General features: G+C 26.6%; 1 protein-coding gene across 1 annotated transcript; it reads right to left on the reverse strand.

Annotated features, from left to right (window-relative positions):
• Positions 1-244: 244 nt before the first annotated feature.
• Positions 245-9178, reverse strand: LOC109790597 (protein DETOXIFICATION 43). The gene is made up of 12 exons (XM_029269692.2): positions 8655-9178; positions 7641-7762; positions 6337-6678; positions 4718-4875; positions 4049-4184; positions 3678-3774; positions 3469-3569; positions 2009-2172; positions 1679-1867; positions 1304-1399; positions 1076-1197; positions 245-716 (listed from the first exon to the last, which is right to left on the reverse strand). The coding sequence occupies exons 1-12, from the start codon at positions 8729-8731 to the stop codon at positions 641-643; spliced, it is 1680 nt and encodes a 559-aa protein (XP_029125525.2). The 5' UTR covers positions 8732-9178; the 3' UTR covers positions 245-640.
• Positions 9179-12195: the final 3017 nt, after the last annotated feature.

Here is a 12195-nt window from a genome sequence, read left to right on the forward strand (position 1 = left end):
TGCTATGATCGTATTATGTACGGGAGCAGAGCAGGGATAAGCGGGTGGCTAGTGGTGAGTCTGCAGCTGGCAGGCGGAGCTTATCCTAGTAGATGTTTTGTTGTTTCAGCTACTTGGTGTAATAGCTTGAATGTATTTTTGTACATTTTAAATCTAGTCAGACTTGGACCATGTATATATGTATATTCTAGACACTATATGTATGCACTTGTTCCTTTCTGTCCGGTTTTCAGGTGTACCGTGTAGTGTGTAGTGACCAGCCGGGTCGTTACTTCTCTATTAATCAATTTCAGTTTTTTCTTATTTTTTATTTTACACAATCAATGATATATAAATATAAATATATTTAATCAGTCAAAGTTTACATATCGATAATAGGAAGAATAATCTTCTAAGAATCACAATCAAAATCGGTAAAGGATGTATTATATATATTTATAATCCCTCAAATGAAGGAAACAAAGTAGAATGTATAACACGACACGTGTATGGAGCAATACAAGATATTATAAGTTTATTACAGCATAAAACCAAAGCTGATGGAAAATATTATAATAGGACCCGTATAGATCTTAATTATAGATAATTGATAAAATAAAAATAAAAATACTGCTCCTCGTTGATAAGATCGATCGATGTTCTATGGCGATGCTTGGCCTCTCAGATTACATGGTCCTTTTCTAAGATAATACCATGGTCCTGTCCCTGTTCCCATCCTACACATACATTCATGAAATATGTAACCTATCTTTGAAGTATATATAAATTTTACAAGTAAAATCAATGCGACTAAGAAAGCAAATAAATTGCATCAATTATAAAAACTAATAATTATAGTTTATCAAATTAAATATACTTTTTAAAACTAAATAACTAAAATTAGGTGCTTGAATTGTGATTTTCTATTCCATATTCAATAGCATAAATCCTATATATGTCTATATAATTTAGCAACTCAATGTATGAAGCCCTTTTTAGGTTGGTATCATTTTGTGTTTTCTCAAGATTTAAAAGATTGAATGGAAACTAGTTAGAAGATGGAATGGTTTCTTGCTTTTGACAAGGAGAAGTTTACCTCCATATACCAACTATCATTCGAAGAATCATATATATGGTTAGTGCAATCCAAATCCCAACGAATAGTTTTCTCTTGAAGAGAAAGATTTCTATAGGAATGCTTACTAATGACACCAAGACCTAAACAAAGAGAGTAATTAGCCAAAAGTTACTAAATGGAATTGGGTAGTTAAGGGTGACATATAATAATAATAATATAAAAAAAAAAACAGGCATGTGAACTTGCCAACGAGTAGGCAGAATATGCAAAATCAGAAGCCCCATAGTTGACACCATCAAAGACGAAGGCTAATGAATTGATTGGTTGAGTAGCTGCAACAAACTGGTGAAATAAATGATATTAGTAAACAATCATACATAAATATATTGATATATCATATATGTATGAATGATTTGTGATTATTTTAAATAAAAATAAGATAACTTTAGTATTATTTTATACCTTAATATTATCTAAACTTTACAAAATAAACATTAATGTAAGATGAGTGTTGCATTAATGTTTCTTCACTTATATATTTTTATTAGCCTAATAATTAGTGGATGCTGAGATTTAGAAATTTCTTGGTATATACAATCTTGTTTTGCTTTAGGGGCATACCGGCATGCTTATTTTGATTAATTGGACAACTTGAGCATTTTTGGAAAATATTCCAGCTCCAAAGTATAATCCAAATGCAACTACAAGAGAGAGCCCCACTCCTAAAACAAAACTCATTTGTAGTGTCCTTGTAGCAGCTGCAATTGCCTTGTTGAAGTCTTTCTCAGCAAAGGAACAAGCTAGAATTGTCTGTGAACCAAACCAACTGATTAATTATATCTGACTTTTATTGCACATCAGTTACATTTCTCTGCAACTTCTTGCAATTTCAAGACCACAACTGCAATTCCTAGAAATGAAGGATAATTTATTTGTTTATTTTATTTTTACCTGAACAGCAACAGCTAAACCATCAGCAAGAAGGGATGATGCCAACCAGATCTGTAGGCCCGGTTGAAATGCAGCCATGGGAATTGAACCTAGCCTTGCTGCCAATGATGATGCTAAGGTCATACAAAATGTAACTGATACTACTCTTGTTAACAATAGACCTCCTGTAGAAAATTATGAAATTGAATATGAATCTCCTCATAACAAGTAACACAAAATTCATTAATCTTATTTATTACTATTTCTATTCCTATATATAAGATCCAATTATTTAATTCAACAAAATTAAAAATAATAGTTAATTCAGTTGATAATAAATTTATTCTCTCTATATATATGAAATATATACTTTATACTATTTTTCTTTCCTAATTAATATTCATATATCCTTTGATCAATTAGGGTGCACACCAAATACTATTTTTCTTTTTTAATTAATATTCATTTTCCATTTAACCAATTAGAAGACATTCTTTTCTAAGAATTTATAGTTAATGCATTTTACTAAATTAAGAAAATACACTTTCGTTAAAGATGTTTTAATTTAAAAATAAGGTTAAAATCTTAATTTGGTTCCTTATAATATTTTAAAGTTTCAATTTAGTCCTATTTTAATTTTTGAGTTCAATTTAGTCTCACTTGTCAAAAATACTAACAATGTTTGTCTTTCGTCTAAATTTCTCAAACGCCATTTAAGAGTCATGAGAATCACGCATGTAATTCTCAATCACCCCTGTGATTTCGACGGTATGAATCACATAAAAAAAAAATCTGCTAAGTAAGAGCCGTGAGAAGCACATCCGTGATTCTCAATCACATGGACACTCTTAAACGGCATTTGAGAAATTTAGACGAAAGACAAACATTACTAGCATTTTTAATAGGTGTGACTAAATTGAATCTAGAAATTAAAGTAAGACTAAATTAAAATTTTAAAATATTATAAGGGACCAAATTAAGATTTTAACTTAAAAATAATATATATATATATATGAGACAACATGAATTAGTCTTATATAAAAAAAAATTATTCTAAATTGAAGACTAATAATAATTAAAGCAGTATAAGTGTTGATGAATTGGATGGAATTAGATTTAAAGGGAAAAATATTTGATTGAAAAATAATATTTAATATATTTTTTGGAAGATAAATCTGCTCTAAAAATTGTCAAATATTAAGCATTATTTTCAACAAAAATTTGAATCTTTATTATAGGAGATTAGTCCCTTTTTCTCACCACTCTTAGTACCTTCAAAACACATAATCATAAGTCACACAAATCGATGCAATTTGTTAAAATAACTTGATATTCTTAAAGCATTGAATTTTGGTTCTGTTTTTCCATTTGAGGATTGAATCTTATGAATACTCCAAATTGTATGTGAGTTTTGTCTTTTCTTTCTCAATAAAATAAAGAATCAACAACTTCAACATATGTGAAAAGTTTCAGCACTTCACCATTTTTAAGAAATCGGAAAATCTGCAAATCCTTTAAGCTTGGAGGTAGGAGATGTACTCTTTTCATTAACAACAAAAGGAGGGTGGTTGCCATCATGTACCTATAAGGATCATCACCATTTTGTTAAATACAGTTAGTTGTATGAAAAAAAAAAAAAAAAAAAAAGAGTTAACCTTATTGCTATGAGATATAACAATGAAAGACTTACTGGGAGATAACGTGTGCCATAGCTGCACCTTTGAGGCCCAATTTCAAATAAAAAATAAGTATTGGGTCCAATAGGACATTGAACGCGTACCCCGAAACTAAGCAAAACAAAATAAATAAATGACCCAAATTAGGAAAAAACATTTGAATACATAATATAATACAAAAGATTAGCCTTTAAAGCATTTTGCTCTTCCTTTGCATGATTTTATTTATATCTCACATTTTATCTCATTTTGAGGAGTGCTAATATATAATTTTTTCTTTTAATATATATAATCTTTATTATCATTCTAATTTTGGATAGAAATCACATAATTTTTTTACGAGGAATAATTTTGTTTGAGTTTGTAAGATTATTATATGACGTACCAATGACATATAAAGGAGTTGTTGTGTCCTTGAATCCTCGAAAGATTCCTTGCATGGCCAAGGAGAGAAGAACAGCAGGTGACCCAATCGATCTCAATGTTAAGTACTTCTCCGCCGGACTTAACATAGGAGAATCCTATAAATAAAGTTCAAATTACTCATTATATAAATAAAGAAAAATGTTACATGTAGTGGTATGTAAATATAAATTTATTTGACATATATCTACAAATAATTGTAGTATTAATTTTAAATGAGATTTAACAATATATATTATGTGTGCTAAACTTATACTTTTTAATAATATATCAACACATATTATATTTATAATATAGATAAAAGTGATTTTAGCCCTAATGAATATCTTGCTAACTATTACGAGACTCCGATTCCCAAGAAATTAAGAAGATCTTTACCAAAAGGTAGCTCCCAAGGCCACAATTTTCAAACAAAAGAATAGGAATGGTATAGACATTGACCTCTCAAATAATTTGTCTAAAAACTATCCAAACATGTAAAAAAAAAATTGAAAAATTGACTTTATGTCCTTATAAGATGTGTCACTATTTAATAAATATATGTAAACAAATTAACATGCATATTCTAGATAATGAATTAACTAAAATTTGCAACTTATATCAATTATTGAGGATGAATAGATAAACTTACATGTTTTAGACCCATTGCATATAAAAGAGGTTTGGCTGCAAATGAAAGGATTGCAGTTTGAAGTAGGCCAAGAATTGTGCCAAAAAGTAATGCGGTTGTTGCTGAAGCTATGCGCTTTTTTCCAACTTTGTGCTTGTTTATATTAGTATTACTTGTAACTGTTTTTGAAAAGAAAATAAAAAAGTATTAGAAGATGATCTCAACTCAAGCGTGTTTGTTTCAGCGTTTTTCAACAAATTTTCACGTCCATTCTACCTGAAACGCGGAAGTAAAAACTATTTGCTTCTGAAACGCGGAAGTAAAAACTATTTACTTCTGATTTGACGTGAAAAATCACGTTATTGACGCGGAAGCAAACACACTAGCAAAGAGTCTCAAATATTTCACATGATTCACACACCAATTAGAAAACAATAAACCGAGGAAGCTTTGCATAACTTAATGAATTTATAAGGTTTTGAGGTACGAGAACTATTTTGTCAAGTACAAGAAAGTAAAATTTGTGGCTTTTTACCTACTAGGGATAAAGTTTTTATTTGAAATTCCTTGAATGGATAATGTTTTTTAAAAAAGAGTTTGAAATGAGATAATTTGTATTTATGGAGCAGAATTTGTAAAAATCGTGTTTTGAGAAGCACCACTTCTACTCTTTTTTTTTTTTTTTTTTTAATAAAAATAAGGAAAAAATTAGAGTCGTATTTTAAAACTGATTTATGTTTTTTTTTCTTAAATTACATGAAAATATTATTTTAATGTAAAAAAATAAAAATAAAAATAAAAACAAAGTCTCACTTATAATCACGGCTTGTCATTTCTTAAATAAATAAAATAATGGATGTCATGTTTTTAATAACGACTTCTGATTAAAAAAAACAAAAAAAAAGTGACTTTTAACGAAGACAAAACGAACACGCTTGCCAATTTTAAGAATTATTTTAGTTTATGTGATATATAAGTTAAATATTTATTACATATAATTAAAATTTTAAATAAATATTATTTTTTAATTAGTAAATATTATGTTTAGATATATAAATTATATATAAAATTTGAATAAATATATAGATTATATTTTAAATTTATAATAAATAACTTATATCATAATAATACAAATTATTTTTATTTATTAATTTATAAATAATTATGACAAATAAATATACGAGATTAAAATAATTTCTAAAAACTTTTTCTTGAAGAAAAGTTTTTAAAAACTTCTTCACACAAAAAATTCGTTCATATCTTATATATAGTGGTTGATTTTATCCTTTTTAGAATTTATATTAAAAAAATTACTCCTAACTTGTAAAAGGCCAAAATTTTACTATCTTAAACAAATGGAAGAATATTTATTACAAGTTGATTTTATATGGTTGTCCTCATTCTAAACCTAAATTTTAATAATTTTTCATTGGTTAAAATGTTTTTGGTTGCACTTTGATTTCTAGAAAAGTCACTATCAACACCATTTTTTTTTCTTTGTATGATAAGAAAAAAGGGTTGATCGCAAAGCATGTGGCATATATGGATGTTAAGGTGTTATATGCAAATTCACATGCACGTGGACAAGTACACACATAACATTGAAAGAGAAATACGTAGATTGTAGAGAGAAAATATACCATCTCCATTACATATCATGTCCTTGTTCCCTTTAGCATAATTTTCCACATCGTTGGATATGATTTTTTTCGCCTTGATATCGTTTGATTTGTTGGTTACTTCATTGGATGCTCCTGGAGCCTCATTATTATTCTCTTTGGGTGTATCATTTTCTATGTCTCCAATAATTATTACTTCGTTGAGCTTAGGGTTATCATCTTGAGTTTCTTTGCTAAACTTTTGAATGGTATCTTCCTCAGCCACAAAGGAAGTTGTAATACTAACTAGAGGGAATATGGTAATCCTTGAAGCTTGGTTGAATAAAGCAATGGAAACTCCTGCAGCAGCAAGTTCTACTGGTCCTATATTCATGACAAAAGAAAAGTTATTCTCAAAGGCTAGCTAAATAACAAAGAAAACATTCTAATGCATTTTTATTTTTCATGAAGGATATCCTTTATGCCCTACTTTGGGGGATGGGGTAAGGAATTGGAATAAAGGGAGAGAACGTGTGAGAAATTATTTGATAGGAAATAAATTGGAAATTGTAGTATATTTGTAGAATGGAATTAAATGAGAAATAGAAGAAAAATTCTATTTCAAAATTGTATTTTAGGTAATTAAATTTGTATATAAAAATAAATAATATATATAATTACCATTTAATTTCATCCTTCTCACTTTATTCACGTCTATTTTTATATACATAAACATATGTATTATTCATTTTATCATATTAAAATATGATAATTTTCAAGTATAATGTATTACTTATTAACATAATGCATTATCTAGGGAGTTTTGTTTTCTTCAATCAATGATACATATCATACAAAAAAAAATAAAGATTATTTTTGTCTTTACTTCTCAATTCCGTGACAATTATCTCATCTAGAATGATTTAAATCATGAGATCTATCATCTTCTTCATTTAAATACTTGTTAATTCCTTCTTCAAAGAACAAGTGTTAAATATATACATACACCTAACTAATCCATTATCCCATCCGTAAGAATTCCTTCTAAATCCACCTCCCAACTGCAGTGTTAGTCTATTGTATTAAAGACTAATTTCGCTTGTTTTGTATTGTAATTGTCTTAACCCAAATTTTTTTTACACAGGACACAGAAATACAAAATTTACTTAAGACTATGAATTTAATAATGTATTAATATTTAAACTTTAAAGTGGTATTCAATTTGATATTATTCTCTACACACAATCCACTTATCGCAACGGAAAATATTTATGTGATGATGAAGATTTGTGAAAAGCTTAATTTATTATTAATGTTGGGGATAAGCTAGGAAGAGAGATGAATACCCAAGTGGCCTATGAATGTTGTGTCTATGAGAGAAGCAATGGGATCAGCAACAACAGCTAGGGCAGCGGGGAATGCAATCCCTAATATCTCTCGAGAAAGAGCATCCAGCTTGAACAGAAGTCTACATTCACATTAATTACAATATTTAAGTGTTAGAATTTCATTCTTTCTTAGGAGCTTCATATATATATAAATATAATATATGTAAAAGAAATTTCCCCATCAACCACATACAGAGAGGAATGAAGAGGAGAAAAAAAGTAAAATAAGATATCAACTCTTGTAATATATATAAATATGAACTCTCATTTCTCGAATATATGGGAATATTTTCTAGTACATTCTCTCTGTTCTCTAATGACATCACTGTCATTTTTAACATTTTTTTTAAAGAGATTTGTGATATACATATATTAATTCAGACAATAGATAATTTGTATAATTTTTTTTTAAAATTTATTTATTTTTCATTATATTATTTATCACATTTCAAATTTATCTCTTTAAAATGTATAATTTATTCAGTAAGTATCATTTTTCTGTTTAAAAACTTATCAAATTATTAATTGTTTTCATTACTTTCTTACTATGCTAAGATTTACTTTTTCCTCTCAAATCTTAAATTTATTACTTTTGAAGTTTTCATTTTTTATTACACTGGATATATATACTACTAGATCTTTTGTAATTAATATCATATATAGTATGCATAATTATGTTACATAAAAATGGGTTACGTACGTATATGAATCTCTCTATATATGTATATAGTTTTAAATTAAATAAAGAAATGGTTTAGTTAGAATAATTATACTAACAGGTTATGTCTAAATACGTATTAAATGTTGATGGCTGCTGATATGTTACACTATCATTAGAAACTATTTTAAAAAATTATAAAGACTAAAACTAACAATTATTTAGAACAAAAAAAGACTCAATATTAATTAACAGATATTAAAGACATGCATATATATCGACCTAAAGAAAAATATGTTGACTCATGTTAATACCTTGCGTCTTTGAAGAAAACAAAGAATGGAATTTCCCGGTTGTTATCTTGCTCGTGGGAACTGCCATTGTTGTCCATGATATTGAAAATTTTGCAGAACGACAGATCCACACGAAGCTTGTGTTTTTTCAAATCTGACAAGTTTGAAATTCAGATATGGATCGTTAGTATTGTTCAGAAGAAGAAACATGCATGTGTACAAGATTAAAGCATGCAGCAAAATGAAGCAGTAGGTGTAATAAAGTATGGTTGCTACCTTAAATTTAAAATGAAGCGTTGAAAGATCACACTAGAGAAGTGATGTATTTATAGGATGTCACTGGTTGAAAGTTGAAAGTTAGGTCCAATTATATGATACATGTCATTTTCTGAAAAAGATAACTAAAATAAAAATACACACACAATGAGGAAGGCCTACTCTCACATATCAATGAGATACAAAATAATTAAAAACGGCATGCAGACGCCCTAACCCCTAAATAATTCACACCACTGCGTGATGAACGCTACCACATATTACCATCATATATAATAGACAACAAAATGTAAATTTTGTGACTCCACACAAACACATATAAAAGTCATCATATATTAATGTAAGTCTAAAAATTTACATCAAATTTTATATTTTTAATAATTTTTTTATAATATAAATTTAATCAATTAAATTATTGAATTATGTGATATTATATCTAAGATCATGTATATCAAATTTTACATAATTTAAACACTGTTAAATATGTTATCCAAAATTGAATATATATACAAATTTCATATATCATATTTTACGTTAAAATAAATAATGTGACAATTAAAATGTGATATTTAAAATATGAGAATTCTATTTTTTATAACATATCCTGAAAAATTTAAATTCATTATATTTGATAATATTATTAATTAGATCAATTGTTTACGATTCTAAACATACAATTCTAAAATTTGTTTAAGTGTAATTTTAGAGAACAAAAATTAAATTATTGACAAAATTTATATTATTAATGGACTTAACTAATTTCTTAAAGGTATAGTTTAATTAAAAAAAAAATCTTATGAATAAGAATTGAGGTAGTATTTTATTTTCCTAAAGATTGTTTATGAATTTTTTTATTTTATTTTTATTATTATTTTTATATAAATGTACCCTTAATTAGACATATGTATAATCAATATTCTTTTCCTGGTTGATTTCATTTCTTGATTGTAACTTTTTTTTTTTTTATTTTCAAAACTATTGTTATTTTAAAATTTCAATAAAAATTCATACTTTTTCTTTTTAAAAAAATATCCTTATTTAAACAATTTTTTTTTCTAACATTTTGTTCACAAAACTGGAGAGAGAAATCTTCAAAATCTCAAGAATCATAACAAGATGGGTAAACACCCTCTAAAGGGATGTTTTCATATGAATTGAGGCAAATAACTCCTTGTGAAGTATGATTGTACACCCTCTCATCATATCAATTACTCACTTTTTTTTTTTAATTTTATTTTAGAGTGAGTTACACAAGTAACACAATTATTGACTACACTAATATTAATTCTATTAATGCAATATTTTCTTCGGTTCTAACTATAAACAATTAAAAATGCATGTTTGTTAGTTTTAAATATAAACAAAGTTTAATTAAATTTACTTTATTTAATACTGAAATTTTTATAGAATACTCTTTCATTTATTTGAGATTGTATTTTTAATAACCCTTTTTATTCTTAATATAAAATTTCTAGAAATGGCAGTTTAGAATATTAGGTTATTTTTAAATGAGATTAGTATAATTAAAGAATATTAATTCACTTTCTTAATTAATGTGAATTACTATTTTATACTTATATTTAAAATCAAAGAAAGTATTAAATAATAAAAAAATAGCCCATATTTATATCTATTAAATATTTCTTAATATTTTTTATATCATGGTATTAGTAGGAATATCTAACAATTTTATTGAAAACTAATATCTTTCAAGACTTTGACTATATTAAATTTATTTCTTTTAGGATTTTTTTTTTGTCAAACCCAAAACTTGAATTTAAGATCTTAAGATTTGAGGATAATTTTAATTCAACAAATAATTTATATAGATGAATATTAAATGACAGAAGAAATTGAATAGAAGGAGTAAAACTTTTGTTTCTCTCCTGGATCCAACCTTAATGAATTATTAGGGACAAGTTCATTTGAAGCGTCGTGCATAGTGCTGGTGCATTTTTAAGCGCTTAAGCGTGCGGGGAATTTATAGTTGACGGCAATGGGGTGTTGGTGAAAGCTATTAGAAATTTAAATTTAATTAACATAATTTAATAATATATAAATTACAATATCAAATAGACTCGCTGATTATATGTTCAATTCAAACGCGTTAATTTTGGTGCTTCCATTCTCGTCCATAATAAAATAAATTTTTATCCAAAATTTACATATCTTTTGACTAAACTAAATTAGTTTTAGGTAAAGTTTTAAAATACTCATCTAAAATTAAAAACAAAAATCTCAAGAGAAATGACATAAAAATGCATATTGATTTTTAATTGTGAATTTTATGAGGAGTGTATAAAAAAAATTAAAATAAAATGTACTAAATTTATGTAGTTTCATTAATAAAAATAGGTGCAGTGTGATTAGAGATGAGCATATGCTAGACTTTAAATACGGATTTATGACATTCTCTTTAAAGTTTGGTTTGATTTAATCCTTTTAATAAAAATTTTTAGATTTAAACTTTCAAAAAAGTATTTATTTGAAAAGGTTAAGTTTAATCTTATAATAAAACTTGATAGACCAGCTTATTTATTTATATAATATAATAACAAATTAATATATCTATATTATTAATAATATAATTATATAAATAAACAAATAAATTTATAAAGCAAAAAATAAATTATCAATATTTTTTTATCACTCCACACAAATATTTTACATATCCTATTCATAGAAAATAAAAAAAATTATAAATAGAAACCCTAGTCGCATCTTCATCCACTCTCTTCCTTCATCTTCATGGTTATTGGTTGACTGAGTGCCTCCATCTTTTATTTGTGAATTGTGACTTTAGCTTCAACCTTCAATCCTTCATTCATTTTGTGACTTCACAATTCATTTCCGATTCTTTATCGACATCATTTTCCATCTTCGACCTTTATATTTGATAATCATCACTCGACTCATACAAAAACAATCAACTACAAGTTTACAACTTTGCATTTTTTCTCTCATAGGTAACTTTGTCAATCTTTTTTCTTTTTGTATGTCTTCTATTTTCTGTAATTAGATGATTCTCATTGATATAATTTTCTTATCAGTTTCACAATTTTAGATTAAGAAAGATGCAATGTTTCTTTTTTATATTAAAGACTTGAATTCATGTTCATAGTCATGATTATATTATTTTTTAAGTGTCAAGGAATGACTTCACTATTTGAGAACAACAAAGGGGTTGTATCTATCCTTCCAACTATCAATGGGCTAAATGCACATAAATCAATAATAACAAATCCAAGTTAGGCGGAAAACAATGCATAACATAATGAGAAAGATT

Source organism: Cajanus cajan, chromosome 8 (genome assembly GCF_000230855.2).
Source record: "Cajanus cajan strain Asha chromosome 8, NIPB_CcT2T_4, whole genome shotgun sequence".
Taxonomy (NCBI): Eukaryota; Viridiplantae; Streptophyta; class Magnoliopsida; order Fabales; family Fabaceae; genus Cajanus; species Cajanus cajan.